The following is a 22,449-nucleotide window of genomic DNA, read 5'->3' on the forward strand; positions in this document are numbered from 1 at the left end:
ACTTTCTTGCTTTTTCTAGAGCCTAGTTTTCCTTCTTGTGTTGGAGTTTTCCCTTTATTATCCTTTGAAGGTCTGGATTTGTGCAAAGATATTCAATTTGGTTTTGTCATGAAATACCTTGGCTTCTCCATCTATGGTAATTGAGAGTTTTGCTAGGTATAGTAGCCTGGGCTGGCATTTGTGTTCTCTTAGGGTTTGTATGACATCTGCCCAGGGTCTTCTGGCTTTCATAGTCTTTGGGGAGAAGTCAGGTGTAATTCTGATAGGTCTGCCTTTTATATGTTACTTGACCTTTTTCCCTTACTGCTTTTAAAATTCTTTCTTTGTTTTGCGCATTTGGTGTTTTGATTATTACATGATGGGAGGAATTTCTTTTCTGGTCGAGCCTATTTGGAGTTCTGTAGCCACCTTGTATGTTCATGGGCATCTCTTTCTTTAGGTTGGGGAAGTTTTCTTCTATAATTTCGTTGAAGATATTTACTAGCCCTTTAAGTCGGAAATCTTCATTCTCTTCTATTCTTATTATCCTTAGGTTTGGTCTTCTCATTGTGTAGTGAGTGGATTTCCTGGATGTTTTGTGTTAACATCTTTTTGCTTTTTGCATTTTCTGCACCTGAGGTTCTCTCTTCTATCTCTTGTATTCTGTTGGTGATGCTTGCATCTATGGCTCCTGACTTCTTTCCTAGGATTTTAATCTCCAGAGTTGTCTCCCTTTGTGATTTCTTTATTGTTTCTACTTCCATTTTTTGATCCTGGATGATTTTGTTCAATTCTTTCACCTGTTTGGATGTATTTTTCTGTAATTCTTTAAAGGATTTTTGTGTTTCTTTTTTAAGGGCTTCTAGATATTTATCTTTGTTTTCCTGTATTTCTTTAAGGGAGTTATTTATGTCCTTCTTTTAGTCCTCCATCATCATCATGAGAAGTGACTTTAGATCCATACCTTGCTTTTCTGGTGTGACAGTGTATCCAGGACTTCCTGTGGTTGGAGAGTTGGGTTTTGATGATGCCAAGTAACCTTGGTTTCTGTGGCTTCTGTTCTTAAGCTTTTCTCCCACCATCTCTATGCTCCCTGCCCTCAATATATCTGATTGGAGCAGCCCATCCTTCCTGTAATCCCCGTTGTGTCAGAACTCCTCAGTCCAGTTTTCTCTGGGATCCTGGGATCCTGGGATCCTAAAATCCTGAGCATGTTAGAGCACCTGGAAGTGGTCCTTCTTCTGGGGGCCATGGGGCTGTCTGCTGAATTCAGAATCAGGGTAGATCAGTGCAGACTGGAAGGATCCAGAGCCACTGGTCAGGTGAGGTTCCTGTGTTCCTGCTCCTGCTGGCCCCAGGCACTCCTGTTTGTGTTAGAAGAGATGTTGTGTTCCACTCACCAGTGATCCTAAGATCCTGGGCATGCTAGGGCGCCTGCTGAGTGGAGATTCCTGGGGACCATGGGACTGTCCACTGAGTTTGTGTCCAATGTCTCTTTCTACTTTTGATCAATGATACTTCCAGATACTTGGGGGGGGGGGGGCTGGGTGAGTCAGCTAGCTATACTGTTTAGGACTGAATAATCAACAGTCACTTCTCAGAACTTTGAAAATGTTAGTCTATATTAACCATTATCCACTTACAAAGAGAAACTTTTCTGGCCAAGGTTGAGAGTATCATCAATCTGTGGTTATGAACATAAATATTTAGAATGTGTCTATTATTTACCAAAACAACAATAGTAAATTTTCCCCTTAGGGCATATGACCTCTCTAGCCATGAACTTTTGACAAGGTTTATAGTACAGATGTGAATTTCTTTTTATTGAGCAGGCTTCAGACTAATCAGATAGCCACTGGTTACTCCCATAGCATTCATATCACTATTAGACCAGTGGGTACATCTTTTTTTTATTGGTTATTTTATTTACATTTCAAATGTTATCCCCCTCCCCAGTTTTCCCTCCACAAAGCCCCTCCCCCACTTCCCCCTACACCCTGCTTCTATGAGGGTGTCACCCACCCACTCCCGCCTTACCACCCTAGCATTCCCCTACACTGGGGCATCAAGCCTCCACAGGACCAAGGGCTTCCTCTCCCATTAATACCATATAAGTCTATCATCTGCTATTTATGCAGCTGGAGCCATGGGTCCCTGCGTGTGTGTACTCTGGTTGGTGCTTTAGTCCCCGGGAGCTCGTGGGGGTGGGGGTGGGGTGGGGGTGGTCTGATTGGTTTATATTGTTGTTCTTCCTATGGGGTTGCAATCCCCTTCAGCTTCTTCAGTCTTTCCCCTAATTCCTCCATTGGGGTTCCCATGTCCAGTCAGATGGTTGGCTTCAAGCATTCAAATCTGTAATGGTCAAGTTCTAGCAGGGCCAATCAGCAGACAGCTATGTTAGGTTCCTGTCAGCAAGCGCTTCTTGGCATCAGCAATAGTGTCTGAGTTTGGTATCTGCAGATGGGATGGATCCCTAGGTAGGGCAGTCTCTGGTTGGCCTTTCCTTCAGTCTCTGCTGCAGTCTTTGTATTTCCTTTAGCCAGGAGCAATTCTGGTTTAAATTTTTTGAGATGGGTGGGTGGCCCATCCCTTAACTGGGGGGTCCATACTTATCCACTGGATATGGTCTCTACAGATTCATTCTCCCCTGTGTTGTGTATTTTGGCTAATGTCATCCCTGTTGGGTCCTGGAAACCTCTTTCTTCCCTGGCATCTGGGACTTTGTAGTGACTACCCTCAGTTCCCCATCCCTCACTGCTACACACCTGCATTTAAATCCCTGATCATCAGTACTTCTCTCCCTACTCCTCCCACACCTGATCCTGTTCCCCCTTTTCCTTCCCTCTCCTCTCTCCCTCCCAGGTTCCTACCTCCTGTGATTATTTTGTTCCCAGTGGGCACATCTTGCTTTGCATGTGATGTCTACTATTAGGTAGAAGCAATGGTGACTTTTCCTCTGAGTCTGGATTGTATAGCACCTATGGAACTATGAAAGCTAGCCAGGAAGGATGTCTGTAAATCAGGTCCAATTTAATTTCTCTATGTCCTACAATTAGAGTCTATGATGTTTCAGCAGCAGTGTCTTACCATTTAGTTCTAGTGAGCAACTAAGTATAATAGCAACAACCTGTATTATTCTAAGGTTCTCTGGAGCTTCCATGACCGTCAGTGAACATAGAGGTAGCCTAGTCACTGGCTACTTGGATTTTTACTTAATAATCCATTACTTGTGTCTGCAGTATTGTCTTGAAAAACCAAAAGAAAAAAAGCAAGCAAGCAAAAAAGCAAAATCTACTTTTTTTGGTTTTTCGAGACAGGGTTTCACAGGGTTTCTCTGTATAGCCCTGGCTGTCCTGGAACTCACTTTGTAGACCAGGCTGGCCTTGAACTCAGAAATCCGCCTGCCTCTTGCCTCCCGAGTGCTGGGATTAAAGGCATGTACCACCACGCCCGGCTGCAAAATCTACTTTTAAAATAACTCCCCAAGTAATGACTTTCTATGAGGCTTCTGTAACTAGTTTGTTTTGGTTAATCACCCCCAAACCTGTCTTCTGCCCCATCCTTCCACACATGTTATTTCCCTACTTGTTCCTTTCTCTTATTCTCAGCCCATGCTCTGTCTACTTTTCATATCACAGGTGTTTTTCTATCCACTCCTCATTTAAGGCCTCTCATCCCCTCTCCCACCTTATGGCCGTTTTTATATAGACACAACAAATTAGACACACAAATCTGCAATTTTGAATCCAAGATCTACTTACTAGAGTTGTCTGTCTGACTTAACTTAGTATAAAACTTCCCATCCATTTTCCTGGTTTTGTTTTTCTTTATAACTGAGTAAAACTCTTGTGTGTGTGTTTATGTGTGCCAGCTTTTCATTACTCTTTGACTAGTAGACTTGAAATGTAGTGTTATAAATTGTAACATCTTTTGAAATTTTAGAACAAGATGAAAATGTTACTTTTCATACTTTGTAATTGTGATAATAATTATTGTTAAATTTATGTGTTACCAAAAATCTTCTTTCTTATAGAGATGATGAAAGACAAAAGGTGTGTTTGGATATAGTTTATAAGATGGTGGCAAAATTAAAACCAATAGAACTCCGAGAACTTCTGAATCCTGTTGTGGAATTTGTTTCCCATCCTTCTCCAACATGTAGAGAACAAATGTATAATATTCTTATGTGGATTCATGACAATTACAGGTTAGCCATTCATTGCCTTTTACATAATTTTTTTAAAAAGTCTTTTGTGCATGTATGCATGGTGTGTGTGTGCTTGTGTGATCATAGGCACACAGAGGTCAGAAGACAATCTCAGGTTTTGGTCATCCCCTTCTACTTGTTTCTGATGTAGCCTCTGTCTACACACACACACACACACACACACACACACACACACACACACACACCTGTTTGTTTTTTTAAGTACATAAGTGACCTCTTACAATCTTACCTTCATAGTAAACCTTTTAAGAGACATCTCCCAGGCTGTGTCATCCCTCAGTTGCCTGTAGAGGTGACAGGACTCAGGGCACAGAAGGAAGGTCTATCCCGATCTCACACCTTTAGCAGCTCTACCAAACTGCCTTGGCCATCAGTCGCATACAAACCCATCTTTACTTTAATATAGACTGTGTGATTATAGAGTAACACAGAATACTAATACTTTGTTATTTTTTTCAAATAGAGATCCAGAGAGTCAAATGGATGAAGACTCCCAGGAAATATTTAAACTGGCAAAAGATGTACTGCTTCAAGGACTGATTGATGAGAACCTTGGACTCCAGTGTGTACTACTTCTGGAATAAAGTAGATCAGGATTAGGTTATTGCATTCAAGACTAGCTTAAAGTGTTTACTGTGAAATCATCATTCTCTCTGCTTCCTGCATTTTCTAACCCTTAGCGAAATGTGTTTTAAATCACACATGAGGAACAAGATTTTAACATCCAGACAGGTTATTTCAAAATACAACTCATGGAAAGGTGGTTAGGACAAAGTGCTTATGCAGTGAGTTAAAGATTTTCAGGTTGAAGCAACTGTTCTGTTTCCCATCTAACAAAAATAGTTAAAATCATATTATACATATCAAGGTTACATGAAGAGTTGGACACTTTAGCTTTAGGAAGAAGCCATAATGTTTATTCTATGTGGAGATATGATCAGTGACAATTGTTCTCTAAATTGTCTTAACTCAGTTATGTAAACATCTTATCAAATGCCAACCACATTACAAAGGACAAAGTTTTTTAAATATGATTTGACATAATACTTATTTTTCTCCTGCTTCAATTTTAAATTCATTGAACTTTTAACAGTTTATATTTAAATTTCTTAAGTACTCATCTGTTGAAAAGTCCAACATGTTTTGTTTTGTTTTTCTTTTTGAACAGTACTAAAGATTGAACTAATAGTCTCAGATTTATCTGGCTAGCAATGTAATAACTGACCCATATTCCCAGCTTTAACTTGATTTTAGATTAAGCTTTGAATACATTATAACAGTAATTTTTACAGTGTATTGTTTTAGCAAAGCAGTGAAGGATTTTATGAAATTTGCTTTTGATTCTGGGCATCTAAACCGGAGACTTTCATACTAGGCAAGCACTCTCCTGTTGAGTGAACTATAACTACTAATATTTGTAAAATGACTTTGACTTTTAGAATTGTTAGTACTATATACTTATTTTTGTATAATCTCCAGGGAACAGTCAGATAGTCATCCAGCTTGTCATATATACTATAGTTTAGAGATATTTGTCCTTCAAAACATCTGATATTCTTTTTCATATTTTTATGTAGTTTCCCTTTGACCAAGATTTCTGTGGATGAAAAGCTATGAAGTCTGCACATGACACTATGGGCAGTATTTCCTTTAATTTGCTGCTTTTTCTCTTCACTTTTCAGACTAATTATTCGGAATTTCTGGAGCCATGAAACCAGATTGCCTTCCAATACATTGGACCGATTGCTGGCATTAAATTCTTTATATTCCCCCAAGATAGAAGTCCACTTTTTAAGTTTAGCAACAAATTTTCTGCTTGAAATGACCAGGATGAGCCCAGATTATCTAAACCCCATTTTTGAGCATCCTCTGTCAGAATGTGAATTTCAGGTAAAGTGTTGTCCTTCTAATCATGGTGACAATTATGAGTTTGTTGATCAATGTCTTCTAATATTGTCTACTAACTTACTTAATTTTCTTAAAATATGCATATACACCTTCCTTAAGATATGGACATGTGCCTTCTTTCTGCCTGGTATCTCACACTCTTAATCCTCTCAGATGCCACTTGGACAACTCACTTTCCTGTTATTCCGTGTGTGTGTGTGTGTGTGTGTGTGTGTGTGTGTGTGTGTGATTAAATTATAACACATGGGCTTTTCTACCTATACCCCAGTTCCTAAAATAACGACTCTGAGACTTATTATTTATGCAAGAATGCCCAGGCCATAAGCTTGGGCTTGTTCTCTGACTAGCTCATAACTTAGTTAACCTGTTCATTCTATTCTATGAGTGCCACATGGCTATACCTCTTCTCAATTTCATGTGTCTATCTCCTCAGAATTTGGGGCAAACCTCCTTACCAGAATCTCCCCTCCTATTTCCTGCCTCAGCTAATAGGCCATCAGCTTTTATTGACAGGTGATGTTTCCATATAGTGCACAATCTTAAAGTAGATACCCTGGTCTTCTGGTACTTACAGTCTTTCTGACCCTTCTTCCATGTTTCCTGAGCCTTAGGTATAAGGGTTGCCTTATAGATTTATCAGTTGGAATTGGACACCCCATGATCACATCTCTATTTTTGACCATTTGTGGATATCTGTAGCAGTCTCTTTATGCTGCAAAAAGAAACTTCCAAAAAGAAAACAAAGGTTATTTGATGAGGAGTCATAATGAGATACCTTAAGAAGAGAATACAGGCATAAACAACAAAGTTCATTTATATTTCATTTATAGCTTATACACATAGCCTGAAGATAAAATATATACAGGTCTTTAGTACTTTGGTAAACTGAGTGGTATGAGTATGGTACTTGTATTGTGGCATGATTAGAATTGCCAAGTATGGCGTCGGCCCTATCATATAGAAGGAGTAGGAGAATGGAGTCTCTCCATTGTGATTGTTTTTTTTACTTTTAAAGTAAGTATGTGTTTAAAAAGGTTCTTCTGGCTCAGCATAGTAGTGCATGCCTTTAATACCAGAACCTGGCAGGCAGAGGCAGGTGTATCTTTGTGAGTTTGAGGCCAGCCTAGTCTACATAGTCAGTTCTAGATCAGACAGGACCCCATAGAGAGACCCTGTCTCAAAAAAACAGGGCTGGGTAAAGAAAAGACCCTTCTAGGGACTATAGATGTAGCTGAGTTGGTAGAGTACTTGTCTGGCATGTAGGAAGTCTAGGATTCAGTTCACAGCAACACATACTGGGCATGACGGTATATATACTTGGGAGTTGGAAACAGGAGAGTCAGAAGTTGAAGGTCATTCTTGGTTATATAGAGAGTTCAAAGCCAGTCTAGGGCTACCCATCTCAAGAAAGAAAGAAGGGATTGAGCATCAGTGGTATACACCTTTAATCCCAGCAATTGGGAGGCAGAGGCTGGCAGATCTCTATGAATTTATGACCTACTTGGGCTACAGAATGAATTCTAAGACAGCCAAAGCTACATAGAGAAACCCTGTCTCAAAACAAAACAAAACAAACAAACAAACAAAAGAATTTAAAAATTAAAAAAAGTAAACAAGGATTTTCCCTTAGCTTTTCTTGGAGTGACAGTATATACCCGTACACTAATGGTACTATTGGATTTTATTGCTTATTTTTGCGTGCTTGAAATTGAACTTAGAGCTTCACTCATGCTAGGCAAGCATGGAAGTATTCCTGTGTCACTACAGAAGGGACATCATGTTCTTTGAAACTTTTCTTTCTATAGGAATATACTATAGATCCTGACTGGCGTTTTCGTAGTACTGTTCTTACTCCGATGTTTATTGAGACCCAGGCCTCTCCAAGTACTCTCCATACCCAAACCCAAGAAGGGCCCCTCTCAGATCAAAGGCAGAAGCCCGGACAGGTGCGGGCCACCCAGCGGCAGTGTGACTTCACTCCAACACAAACTTCAGGTAACACATGACCAGGCCTTTTACACCAACTTCTGTTGCAAGAACATTGGGGTTTTTTATAAGAGAAACAAAGTGATAACATAAGTCACAAAGGCTATGTCCGTCAAAGCAGAGTAGTCTTTGAGAAAGCGGCCGTTGTCAAGGTTTGGGTAGAGGCGATAGAGATAGAGGTAAATAGTTACAGAGTCTCACTCACTTTTGTTAAGAGGAAAGGGTTCTGGATAGTGTTGATGGAATGCACTTAATGCTATTGAATCATGCATTTTAAAATGGTTGAAGTGGTAAATGTTACTTTTTTGTTTTTCCACATTATAACTGGGAGAAAAAGATTTTTTTTTTAAAGTATCTGATTATAGCTAGACATGCTTGGTTTGACATAAAACTATTTAATGTGGGAGGCTGGAGAGATGTCTTAGCGGTTAAGAGCAGTGACTGCTCTTCCAGAGGTCCTGAGTTCAAATCCCAGCAACCACATGGCGGCTCACAACCATCTGTAATGCTATCCAGTGCCTTCTTCGGATGTGTCCATGGATAGCTACAGTGTACTCATATAAATAAAATAAATAAATCTTTTAAAAAAAACTATTTAACCTGTCATATTTAAAGTATCGTATCTCAAGAGCAAGATAGCATTAACCAGATTCATTTGGTGATGCCAATAGTTTACAAAACTGTTCTTTTCCAGGTGGGTTAATTATTTTGCTTTGATATGCAAAGTATAAAGTACAGAATAAAAGATCTTAATCTGTATTTAAAAGATTCATTTTTATTTTATGTGTTTGAGTATTTTGCCTACATGTATACGTGTGTGTGTGTGTGTGTGTGTGTGTGTGTGTGTGTGTGTGTGCGCGCGTGTGTGTGTATGCCTGGTGCCAGCAGAGGCTAGAGGAGGCCTCAGTCCCCTGAGATTGGAAATTGAAGTTACAGATGTTTTGTAAACTAATATGTGGCTTCTGAGAACTGAAGCCAGATCCTGTACAGGGTCAGCAAGTTTCTTATTAAACATTGAGCCACCTCTCTAGCCCACTTAGTTATTTTTTATAAACACTTCAGCAATTTCATCTACATAATTAATTTCCCATTCAGTTGTTTATGAAAGTAGAACTAATTTGAATAATCACAATGGAAATTCTTTGACACTCACTGTAAGCATAAAATGCTATTTCTGGGGTTATTATCGCTGCTAGAGAGTCCTGAGGCTCAGGTGCCTAGTCTGTGTTGGGTCATACACCAAGTACCCTTGGTCTCAGCCCAGCATCACAGGCTGAGGTCCAGTACCCTGTTGGCCAGCAGATTTTGCTACACTGAGCAGGCTGTGCTACTTCATAGCAGCATCCTCAGTGCTCTCATCCTGTGTGTCTGTAGTTGAAAGGAGCTCATTTGATTGGCTGACTGGGAGCAGCATTGACCTACTGGCGGATCACGCAGTCTTCTCTTCAGAGACCTTGTCTTCTTCCTTGCTGTTTTCCCACAAAAGGAGTGAAAAGTCACAGAGAAAATCTTGTAAGTCAGTAGGACCTGACTTTGGAACAAAAAAGCTGGGCCTTCCTGATGATGAGGTGGATAACCAAGTGAAAAGTGGTAAGTAAGTGGCTGGAACGTGTTTCAAATTTATTGCCCCCTAATGGGGAAGCTTAGATGGGGAGAACATATTTCTGACTGTCTACATTTCCTTGAAAACTAATGAAATAATCAAAATTCAATTCAGTAATTGTTGTCTGGATACCTATCATGTTGAAAACATTATTTTTTGGTGTCCTTTGAGAACTTTTAATTGTGTGATAGGTCCATTTATTTAATTAAAATTAATTTAATTTTGGCTAACTTTGGAGTAGGTAAAAGCAGTAAATGAGGTAGAATTTGTAAGCCAATGTCAGGGTTGAAATTTTAAATCCAGTCAGAGTGTGGAGCAAGCATTTGGAAAGACTAGATAGACGAAGGGTGTTTGAGAAGAGCCAGGAACCCTAGATACAGGAAGAGAATGAGAAAAAGGATGAAGATGGAAAAAAGAGTGATATTTTTTGTTGAGTGGAAGGAACTCAAAATTAGTTGAGCAAACTTTGTGGAAGGCAGAATGCATGCTGACAGTTCTGTGTAGCCCAGCTGCATTGATGTCCTGGGAACATGGGAGATTGTGAAGAGTCCAGTAAGGGGAAGAAAGCAAGGCACACTTAAGGAAGCTACCACCTGACGAGGGGAATAGATAGTCATGAGGTCCTTTCAAAGAGATTATATAGGAGCAAGTAGTATAAGATGAAATGTAGGCAAGTCCAGAAGCACTGTTTGGTCCTTAGCAGCTTGATGGTAAGTAGGGAAGAATGGCCTCATTTCAGAGCCAGTGTGAGACCTAAACAGCAGAGAGCCTGGTAGGCCTCCAGACTCAACACTGAAAAATCTGGGGAAAAGCTAGCTCTTTATAAAACTCAGAAGTGGATGTTGTAGCTCTTGGGGCTAGAGTTACAGGTATGAGGAATTGAGCTCAGGTCCTCTAGAGGAGCAGCAAGTACTCTTTTTTTCTTTTTTTTTTTTTTTTTTCTTTTTTTTTTACTATTATTTTCTTTATTTACATTTCAAATGCTATCCCGAAAGTTCCCTATCCCCCCACCCCCACCCCTGCTCCCCTACCCACCCACTCCCACTACTTGGCCCAGGCGTTCCCTTGTGCAGCAAGTACTCTTAAGCTGTCTCTGACATAAATATTTTGTCTTTTTATTTATGTGTGGGGGGGTGTGTAGAGGGAGGGAGGAAGGGACGGAGGGATGGAGGGACGGAGGGAGAGAGAGAGAAAGAACGCCTACACTCAGTGCTATGATTCTAGGTCAAAGGACAACTTCAGAAATCTACTTTCTCTGTTATATATGTGTGGGGGCATCAAGTCATTAGGGATGGCAACAGGCCCCTTTTCCATTCAGTCATCTTGCTAGCCAATATTTTGTCTTAAGTTTTTTACAGACCTTCCCTTTCCAGCATACTACCTGACCATGGTATGGAGACCCTCTCCTCGTTCAGCAGACCTTTTGTGGACCTAATATTCCACCTTGATTGATTACTCTTTAGACACCACTGGAGAGTGGCAACTGCAGGATTCAGAATCCCCTTGGCACTATTTGCTGGACTGGCCTTTTCCACCTCATACTTCCTCCGGATCTGCTGCCATGTCCTTGCCTTCTCCCCATGGGGGCTGGTCGCCACAGACCATGAACACTTGGCTGTAACTGCACTGGATCCATGCTCTGTCCACCGTTTAATTGGGGTTTCCTGAGATAGTTATAAGTCTCATGTTCTTTAGAGTTCAGAATTGCTGTGCTGTCCTTTCTGTTTTTCCTTATTGGTTTGTGTCCTTAACAAGCTACTAAATTACAATTTAAAAGTAGAGATAAGCCCAAATTTCCCTTTTGGGGTCCCGGGAAAGCATGGAAGTTAACACATGTTAGCACATGTTGTTTAGTTGACCATGAGTTGGCAAACCTGCTTTATATTCTTCAGGCACTCACAGCCAGGCAGAAATTCTGAGATTACGCAGAAGATTTTTAAAGGACCGAGAAAAATTGAGTTTGCTGTATGCCAAAAGAGGCCTCATGGAACAAAAACTAGAGAAGGTTTGTATCTTCTTCAAGAATTTGATACTTATCTTGCCCCACAGACAGTATACTAAGGAAATAAGTTCTGTTCAGTATTGGTCTACAAAATTACAGGAGACATTAACGGGCATAAAGGATGTTCATGATACCTGTTTTTTGTTTGTTTGTTTTTTAAAAATAGCCAGGATCACAGGTTTAAGGCCCCTGTCTACAAGCAAATGAGAAATTACAGATATGGCAGTATATTGAAACACAGATTAATCTACTATCTGTAAAACAGACATTTAGCTGTGAAGATGCTGGCCAATACTTAGGAACAACATGTTGATAATTAAACATTAGAAGTTCATGTGTTTATATTTGCATTCCTTGTATAAATGTGTCTGATGCGTGATATTTGGTGTCAGACATCATAGTAAGTGCTAGCCATGAAGAGATGATCATTAAGGCAAGTCTAGTACATGATGCACTAAAAGAGAAGCTGAGATTAGAAAGTGTCCTATCAGAATTAAACTATGAGCACGTCTATGGAAAGCCTCTCTGGAGAGAGCATACCGGGATTGGAACTGCTGACAAGGGGGAAGCACAGCAGGGAAGGGAGTGGTTTGTACTGACTGTGGATTGTGCATCTGAGAGAGTGGACATTGCTGTGCACCTTCACAAAAGGCTGCCATGTGTGCGACTGGAAAGAACTTAGCTCTCAGATTTATAATTTTCGTGGCTATTCAGATTTGAATTTTTCAGTTATGGCCTTTTCTCATACTGATCAACTTGTATAAATAAAATTATTACTCCTCCTTGTACTAAAGATGTATTCTGGCAGTTTCATTTTGCATGCATGCTTGCTTTTCTTTTGTTTCATTGAATGGTTGGTTGGTTGGTTGTTTTTATTTTCCTTTGGTTTGTTTTGAAGCAAGGTAGCTCAAGCTATCCTCAAACTTGCTATGTAGCCAAGGATGGCTTTGAACTCTATACTTGTTTGCCTCCTAAGCATGCGGCGACACACTTGGCATGCTTGGTTTTCTTACATGAAATTCAGTTTTCACTTTTTTCTTCTGGTGATTATAGGATATCAAGAGTGAGTTAAAAATGAAGCAGGATGCCCAGGTTGTTCTGTACAGAAGTTATCGTCATGGCGATCTTCCTGATATCCAGATCCAGCACAGTGGCCTGATCACTCCCTTGCAGGCTGTGGCCCAGGTGTGTCCAGATACCGGCTGTATGTTCGCCTTAGAAGATCTGTGTGTAGTCTAGGGATCTACACCTAGAAAACAATGGTCACACAGAAATGTTGATTTCCCTTAAATGGTACACTTAAAGATTGCCCTTATTTCCATTCTCTAGTTCTGTGATCTCTTGTCTCATGAGGAGACCCTACCATAATAGAGTTAATGAGAGTGGGCACTAACAGTGAGTGCCTTCGTCAGGCAAGTGCACTCTCAGTCACAAGGAGCTCTTTAAAATCAAATTGACATTTATATTTCTTACCCAGTGTCAGAATGAAATAATGGGAAAAAAATATCAGGATAAATTTTGAAGAACTTAATAAGCCATTAAGATCACTGTCTTGTGTACTTTTTATTTGATCTAAATAATTCTGAATTGATAATAATTTTTTAACTGTATTAGACATGTACCCTTGCGAGGTTTCATCTAGTGGAGACAGTTTATGTTACTGTAGTAAAATATTGAGACCTTTATATAGATGAATCAAGAAATTAGAGACGTCCTTCATTGTCCTTATTTCCCATGTGTTCACCTGTGGAGCTTTGCCCATGCATAGTCACAGGATTTTTGTTACTGTTAAGTACCTTCACATCCTTGCACCAGATTCTCCACATAGTCTTATCTCATTGAGGTTATGATTGGATAAAGACTGGAGGTTACCAAAGCTACAGGTATCTCTAAGTGTCAGGGAAGGAGACACCTGTCTTCCTTTGCTCTCCATTTCTCAGTTATATGGTACCCTGATTCCTGCCTCTTGTGCGTAGTGGACATCTGCTCATCATTATGCCCTGTTTAAACTAGAGGGCACTATAATGTATAATATATTGGCAGTTACAGGCTTAAGATTTTGTCAAAGCTCATCCATTCTGTGCTTAGAAAACAAAACTGGTATATATTCTTTTAAAGAGGCAAGACTGCATTTTTCCCCCTTCTCTTCTTTGAGGAGAGGTGTTCCAGTAATCTACTTCTAGTATTTTATTTAACAAATGTTTTTTTATAGACTACCTACTGTGTATGCCAGCTACTACTTTAACTGCTAGGGTGCAGTATTGGGTAAGCCAGAAGAAACTAAGCTGATCTGTCCTCCCACACCCTTCTCCCATTGACTGGGAACCATGCCTTTAAGAAACAGCAAAGGGGAGCATGGATAGTGTCTGTCACAGGACCAACAGGCAGCACTGCCTGATGCTGAGGGATTTTTTGGTTTTTTAATTGGATTGATTAAAATTAATTAATTTCATAAGAATCTTTGGAGATATAGTCTCTCTTCATAGCCCTGGAACTCACTATGTAAACCAGACTACCCTCAAATTCACAGAGATCTGCCTACCTCTTCATGCTGCGAGCTAGGACTAAAGGTGTACACCACCATATCCAGATGAGTCCATTCTTACTTCAGTCACCATGGTGGTTGATCTAATAGACATGAATGTTTAGAATTCTCCGACAAATGAAGGGATTTCTACATAGGTCTCATAGGTTTGTTAGTAGTCAGCTAGCAAACCTGCTAACAACGTGTTGAATGAAAGTAGCAGGTTGTAAAGCAGTAGATAGTAGTTGAAACAGCACACAGGCTGGAAAAATACCAGCCTTTGAAGTATTTTCTAAAATTTTGTATAAGTGTTTAAAGACTTTTTACCTAAAAGACATGTCATGTTTGCGTGACTTTGATGTTGCTTTTATAAAGTAGAATACTTTCATTTTTATTCTTCACTACACAAGAATACATAGCTAGGAAATGTTCATGTAATATTCACTGTGCAGATGTTACATACATGCATCAAGGATAGTGCTCCTATGACCATGGAACTCTGTTTAAGTCATTGTCCCAAGGTATTTGCAAGCATGGCATCAAACCCGTGACAACTTCCTTGCTTAGTCTGTTCACACCATGAGACACTAGGATCCTGGCTTCAGCTCTGAAGGTGAGTTGTAGGATTATGTACTCATCCTAATTGGCATCAAGCCAAAAGTATTCGACTAGATTCCAAGTGCTCCTCTCCTTGTGTAGTAGGCTGTTAAAATTTTGTAAACTGAATTTAGACATGTAGTGGATGTGTTTTTAGTGGTCAGTATTTAAAGTAAAGTTCTAAAATAGTGCTGGTGAATTATGGTACCTTTATTTCAAGTATGATTTATGTTTATTTTTTATTTTTAACAGAAAGACCCAATAATTGCAAAACAACTCTTCAGCAGCTTGTTTTCTGGGATTTTGAAAGAGATGAACAAATTTAAGACAACATCTGAAAAGAACATCATCACTCAAAATTTGCTCCAAGATTTCAACCGCTTCCTTAATACAACTTTCTTCTTCTTTCCACCCTTTGTCTCTTGCATCCAGGTAAAGGCCTGCACACATTTCTTTTTGGTCACTGCTGCTCTGCTGTGAGACCAAATGCCTAATGCCATCACTTTGTTTCCCAAACTGAAACTTGAGAAACAAGGTGTTTAACAGTAAATGTATTACTTAGGTTATCTCTTCTAAGTAGGCACATGTAATTTATATGTTTTTGGTTATTTTTGCTCCCCAAACCTATGCTTGTATATTACAATAATTTGAAATCAAATTTGTGTCTTGTAATTAACCTGTCTCTTTAGGGTTTTGATTAAACTGTATGAATGAATGAATGAATGAATGAATGGTTTGCCTGCATGTATGCCTGTACCAAATGTGTGCCTTACTATGTTTTTTGCTGAACTTGGGCCTCACTGACTTAGCAAGATTGGTTGGCAAGCAAGCTCCCTGGATCTCTGCCTCCCAGTGCTGGAATCCTAGGTAAAGACTCATGAGTTCACAGTTTACTTAGGTCCTAGTCATCTGAATGCAAGTCTTCCTGTTTGCATGGCTCAGGATTTAACAGCTTACCCATTTCCTGCAGCCCCAACCCTCTGTTTTCTTTAGTTGTTTTTCCTTATGTATTTAGCAAGCTCTTTCCTGCCTTTAGGTGGTGATTGAGAATATACCCAGCTTTGTTCTAAGTGGCAACAGCCACAAAGAGACAAAAATCCATGCGACCCCAAATGCTCATTTTTCACAAGTGTCACTGACAAACACAAAGAATAAATTGGCATTGTGCTATAGTTCTTGAGTGATATGGAACTATTAAGATTATATAGGGCAGTGGCCAGGCAGGTTATGTAAGTGTGTATGTTGACTGGGTCAGGTATAGCCGTCATCACAGATATCTAGTCATAGGTTAAAGAAGGTTTCTCTAAGGACACTCGGTTGCAACAGAAAACTCAGCATAAGTATACTTTCAGTTACTGCTTAGCTACACCTACCAGACTATCATATATTAATGTCTTCTGCGATAGCACGAAAGCACGATGAGTAAAGGCACTTAACTCCAAACCTGATCGTTTGAGTTTTATCCCCAGGATCCACATGATGGAGGAGAGAACTGACTCCTACAAGTTGTCCTCTAACAAGTCCTCTACATGAGCTTGCATGTTACACATTTGCATATATATATATATATATATGCAAATATATATAAAGATGTAAATATATATATATATATAAATTTATATTTGCATCTTTAAAGTGATCTTAGGAGATAGTGAGTTGGTTCAGTAGTTAATATTGCTTCCTGCTGTTCTAGAGGACCTGGTTTAGTTCCCAGCATCCACATTAGGTGGCTCACAACTGCCTGTAACCACAGCTCTAGGAGATGTGACTTACACTCATACAGACACATACAGTAAAATAAGAATAAATCTTATGGGCTGGTGAGATGGCTCAGTGGGTAAGAGCACCCGACTGCTCTTCTGAAGGTCCGGAGTTCAAATCCCAGCAACCACATGGTGGCTCACAGCCATCCGTATCGAGATCTGACGCCCTCTTCTGGAGGGTCTGAAGACAGCTACAGTGTACTTACATATAATAAATAAATAAATCTTTAAAACAAAAAAAAAAAGATGTGTAAAAAAAAAGAATAAATCTTATTTCTTCTCATTTTTATTGTTTTTGATAACATAATTATTTCCCCCTTTCCTTTCTGCTCTACAGCCTGTCCCATACTCTCCAGATCCAATTGGAAATTAAAAGCCTCTTTTTCTTTGATTATTGTTGACAAATTACATTTATAGTAATTATTTGTATGCATAAATGTATCGGTACAATCTCCTAGGTCTGTTTTTATTGTTTGTATGTATATGGTTTCAGGGCTAACCACATTGTATCAGATAACCAATAAAGGAGACCATCTCTGGGAGAGGCTAACTCCCCTAGCAGTCAGTAGTTCCCTAGTTCTTTGACTAGAGGGGGAGCTCGTGAGCTTTAACCTGACCCACGTTAGTGTGTGTATTGATACTGCTGTTATATCATCTTTATGCAGCCATTTCTAGAAGAGACTATTTCACAGCAGACTTCCTGATATTCTGACTATAAGATCTTTATTCCCTCCTTCAGGCATGTTCCTGAACCATGTAGGATTTATGATATATATATATATATATCAATTGGTACTGGGTTTCCCCACCATACATTGACCTCTGAATTGTGTCCAGTTGTGGTTTTCTGTGACAGTCTCCATTTTCTGTAAAGAGACGCTTTCATGAGGGGGGTGTCACCTATACGTATCTGTGGCTTTAAGGATAAGATTTAGAATATAGTAAGGAATTATGCTTGACTAGCAAAGTGGCAGTAATAGATCTTTTTTTCTAATAGCTATGACCTCACTAGCATGGGAAGTTCCAATACCAGGCATGATTGTCCTCCTGCTGAGTGAGCCCTATGTTCTATTAAACAGCTGTTGATTATTACCAACATACAAATATTTTTTATGCCTTAAGCATTGAAATTTATTGACTGAAATATAATTTTATTTGAGTTTTCTTTTTTGTACTATTAACCCTTTCTAAGGATGACAAACATTTTTATTTGATTGTTTTGGAGAATTTATAGCCTTCAGTTTTGGTCTTCAGTCTTGGCAGCCACATGGACAGTGGCTGGCATATGTGTTATAACATCAAGGGGAACTTGAGACCAAGTTCTTAGGGTGCTACATAAGTACAGATGCTCATGCAGAGATGTACATTTGAACACTAGTCGATTTGGAATATGATCAGAGTGAACATTCTTCTGGATAATGAGTTGAGGTTTTTTATTATTATTTTGATGTTTATAGGTCATTGTAATAAATCATGAAATCATCTTTTCAAATATCATTAAGTAAATAAGCCTCTTAATAGGAAAGGTGTTTGCAAAGACTTATAGGCAAGTCAGTATACCCACTTTTTGGTAAATATATATAAAATCTGTTCTTTAGCTGTTTTTCTTAACAACTAAAGCTAAATACATAAATATTCCTTTAAATTGTAGTTGCTTAGATATATGAAGAAGGGTTTTTTTTTTTTTTTTTTTTTTTTTAGTTTTTTGAGACAGGGTTTCTCTGTGTAGCTCTGGCTGCCCTGGAACTCACTCTGTAGACCAGGCTGGCCTCGAACTCAGAAATCTCCCTTCCTCTACCTTCCAAGTGCTGGGATTAAAGGCGTGAGCCACCACTGACTGACATTGCATCTTTAATTTTAATTTTAACATTTTTTTCAGTGCTTTTCTTGATATAAATTAATGTTTGGCTTGGAAATATAACAGTAAAGGGTTATATTTTCCCTTTGCAGAAACTGAGTGTTGCTAAGAATTTTGCAAATAGAACTGCATAGAAACTTTTGTGATATCACTGCCTATTACTACAAGTCAAAGTTTTTTTTCTTATATTTAATAAAATGAAATAATCCTTTGTGATGATGTCATCCAAATCCGCGGTGCTAAACAGCTATATGTGGTTTTATAGGAAATAAGTTGCCAACACCCAGACTTGCTGACACTTGACCCAGCTGCAGTTCGAGTGGGATGCCTGGCCAGTCTGCAGCAGCCTGGAGGTATCCGTCTTCTGGAAGAGGCCCTACTCCACCTGATGCCCAAGGAACCACCCACCAAAAGAGTCCGGGGCAAGAATTGCCTGCCTCCTGATGTTCTCCGGTGGATGGAACTTGCTAAGTAAGTCTGGGGTGGACCATTCTTGGATGAACAGTAACTCAATCAAAATAACACAATAAAATTTTGCCTTTATTTTATGAAGATATGAGCTGGTAAAGAGGTTGGAGAGATTTGCTTTCAGAGAGGATTCAAGTTTGGGTTCCTAGTACCCATGTTGGACAGATCACAGCCACCCAAAACTCCAGCTCCAGGGTATCCAGTACTCTTCTCGCCAATAGGCAGATAGACAGTCAGACACATATAGACAGATAGACACACGGGCACATAAAAAAATATATATGAACTAGTAAAAACATTTTAGGCTGAGATATTTTTTAGTCCATGTGTCAAAATTGCCATGAAAAGAAAATTTTCCTTAAAGAAGAAACATTGAACAACCCTGAAATGCATAGTTTCTAATAGCTCCTGATATTTTTATTACTTTGTCGAGAAATACAGATTATGCCTTGTAGAATACTGTTGTGCATGTCTGGCTCTTCCTTTTCCTTTGTTTTAGCATCTGAAAGCCCAGCCTAATCCTGGGAAGGATGTTAAGTCAGAATTCAGAGGGCCTTCAAGACGGCTCGGAGGGTAAAGGCATTTGATACACAACCCTGATGACTGCAGCCCAGGCTTCAGATTCCACTTTTGACAGAGAGAGCCAACTCCTGATAGTTAACTGTCCTCTTACCTCCATGTGCTTTCCAACACCCACCCACCCCACACACTTACAAACACACACACACACAGAATAAGTACTTTAAAACAGTTGGTCAGCTTTTAGGTCCTTAGGCTCTAAGTGAAAAGATCAGCTTCCTTCCCTTTCACCAGTATTATCAGTCAGTGTTAATGTGCACTGTGACTTGGAAAAGCCCCATGTCAGGCACAGAAGACGTGAAACAGGTAGACACTAGCTTAGTGCTACAGCACTTGCTTGGCATGTGTGAGTCCATAGGGTCCAAAAGTCGCTGAAGGAAGACCCCAGACTCAGATAGTATGCAAAGATAAAGACTGTTTATTCTGCAAAAACATCTAGCATTTGGGGGTCAACCATTCTCCAAAATGGCAACCTAAGATGAAGTTTCTCAGGCCTTATAGGGAACTGGGGGAACTCTCTAGAAGGATTAGGTAATCTAAAATTTCATTGGTGGGGTCCTAGGGGTTTACAAGTGGTCAGTGATCTGCATTCCTATGCCACTCAACCATGTGATGAAGTAGGGTTGCTCAGCTCAGCTCAGATGCCACCATTTGAAGATAAGGTATTTTCCCATTTTTGTAATTATCCCAGGCTGTTCTTTGAGAGGGGGGTTTTATGATCTTATTCTGGATTTTATGGTCTGTCCCTGGAGCTGGTACCTTATGGCCTTTTTTGAAATCAGGCCTGGTCCTTGGATGGAGACAAATGGGATTTATGTTTTCCTTTCAGTTCAATCCCTGATACTGCAAAAAATGAGTCCTATAGAAAATGTATATACTTATAAACATAATTAACCAGAACATGAAAGTGGACAGGGAATGCTGAGAAGGGAATGGTCAGGAAAAACCAGAGAAGGCTTCCTGTTAGGCGCTTCATTATACTCCCACAGCATCAGATTGGTGATTGACACTTTGTCACACACACACACACACACACACACACTCACACAGAAATGGCAATTATGAGGCACACATGTAAGCCTAGCACGTAGGAGGCTAAGGCAGGATATTCTCTGTTAGTTCGAGGCCAATCAAGGCTATCTCCTGTTTTGAAGTGTGAGTCACAGGCCAGAGGAAGGACTAGATGAGGATTTCTCTCCATTGCAGAACCTGGTATGCTTGAGTGACTGTCTTCTACTTCCATCCCCAGTGACATGAAGGCAGGCAGGCAGAGAGAGGCGGGGAGGGGGAGATGATAGGAAGGTGGATAAATAGATTGATGTGTAGGTTGCTAGATATAGAATATATAACTTTACAAGCTTAAACTTGACACATTTGTTTCCAACTTTATTAAATAATTTAGTCTTTTGTTGTCTTATGGTCATCATTTTGATCAAGTTCCAGTAAATATCTAGGTACCTGAGTATCAGGGTAGGTTATATATAGGGATTTCTTTCTGTGCTTGTACATAATATCTCTTTCTGATTTCATCTTCTGACTGTGAACTGCTGCTGTTCAGCACCCATGGACCCATCCTTGCCTCTGACCTTTGACTTCCAGAATCTGGGCTGTAACAGAACCATGTATATTCAGTTTGACCTAGTTTAGATTTAATAGCTTCATGATTCATATAGGTTCTGTACAACTTGCTGTTCATAGACCTTTCTCCCTTCCCTTTGTACTTGATTAAAAACGCAAGACCTTATAAAGAAGCTAGGCAAACACTTTTCCACTAAACGAAAGCCTGAGCAATTACACCTCTTCCCTCCACACCTGTCCCTACTCCTATGGAGACAAGGTCTTGATTCAGTATCAGAAAATGAAACAGAAAGCAGGAGAAGGAGGGAGGAAGATGTTCTTGGGTGTCTGGTCTGGTAACTATAGTCAGGAAAAGCTGGCATATAGGTTTGGATTTGAAAAGAAACCTGCAAGAAGAACTTGCAAGAAGAAAGAAAGAAACTTTAATCACACTAACTTGAGAATTTCATAGTGATAGAATCTTGTTTGTAAGTTCACTGTGTAGCCCGGGTTTACATAAAACTCGTTATCCGGGCCTCACCCTTCTGGTGTTGATTACAGACATCCACCACTATGCTGGGCAAGCCAGATTTTTATTAAGATGAAAAGATGAGTGGGAGCTCTAAAAGTATTAAGGCTATAAGGAAAATTTTGGTGTCTAAATTATAGTCCCTAGAATATAAACTAAAACATCAACAGAGTGAGAGGTATTACTTGCTTCTGGCTTTTCCTTGGGGCTAGACAGAAACTCCAGATAGACCACCTGCCTTTTACATTATGAGCTTTTCATACTTACAGGTTTAGTTTCTAGACAGAGTCTCATAGTGTATTGTGGTCTGCTCTTAAATTAGTGACTCACTTACCACCCAGCGTTCTGGATTTTGTTTTCAAATGCACATTAAAACAACTTGGGCTTTGGGGTTAGTTAAAGAAGTAAAACTTAGAGGAAATTTCAGAACCATTAAATTTTATATCTCCAACAAAACATTACTTATATGTCATCTGCGTGAGATCTTTGTTCAACATTAATGAAAATTGTGTAAATACTTCTGCTTGGTGATCTGAACTTTTTTTTTTTCAGACTCTATCGTTCGATTGGGGAATATGATGTCCTCCGTGGCATTTTTAGCAGTGAGTTAGGCACTACGCAAGAGACTCAGAACGCACTATTAGCAGAAGCTAGAAGTGATTATTGTCAAGCTGCTAAGTTGTATAATGAGGTAAAATCAATCTCTGCCAAATATATCAGTTACTTAACCACCTTGACTCTGTACATGTTAAAAATGAACTGTTAGCTTTAGTGTTAAATATATTTTTATAATAACCACTTGTGACATAATTGTATTGTATCTTGCTCTTTTTAAGACAACATTGAAAGAAGACAAAGCCTTTTAAAA

At 39.5% G+C, this 22,449-nt stretch overlaps 1 protein-coding gene across 1 annotated transcript in view; it reads left to right on the forward strand.

The window, feature by feature from the left end:
• Positions 1-22,449, forward strand: part of Prkdc (protein kinase, DNA-activated, catalytic subunit) — a 201,570-nt gene that overhangs the window by 127,751 nt on the left and 51,370 nt on the right. Inside the window, exons 54-63 of the mRNA XM_021209938.2 lie at positions 4,013-4,186; positions 4,671-4,769; positions 5,890-6,097; positions 7,921-8,110; positions 9,476-9,691; positions 11,597-11,709; positions 12,760-12,891; positions 15,080-15,259; positions 18,714-18,919; positions 22,134-22,272. Coding sequence (XP_021065597.1) covers positions 4,013-4,186; positions 4,671-4,769; positions 5,890-6,097; positions 7,921-8,110; positions 9,476-9,691; positions 11,597-11,709; positions 12,760-12,891; positions 15,080-15,259; positions 18,714-18,919; positions 22,134-22,272 — 1,657 coding nt within the window. The remainder of the gene's footprint in view (positions 1-4,012; positions 4,187-4,670; positions 4,770-5,889; positions 6,098-7,920; positions 8,111-9,475; positions 9,692-11,596; positions 11,710-12,759; positions 12,892-15,079; positions 15,260-18,713; positions 18,920-22,133; positions 22,273-22,449) is intronic.

This window comes from Mus pahari, chromosome 12 (assembly GCF_900095145.1).
Source record: "Mus pahari chromosome 12, PAHARI_EIJ_v1.1, whole genome shotgun sequence".
NCBI classification, from domain to species: Eukaryota; Metazoa; Chordata; class Mammalia; order Rodentia; family Muridae; genus Mus; species Mus pahari.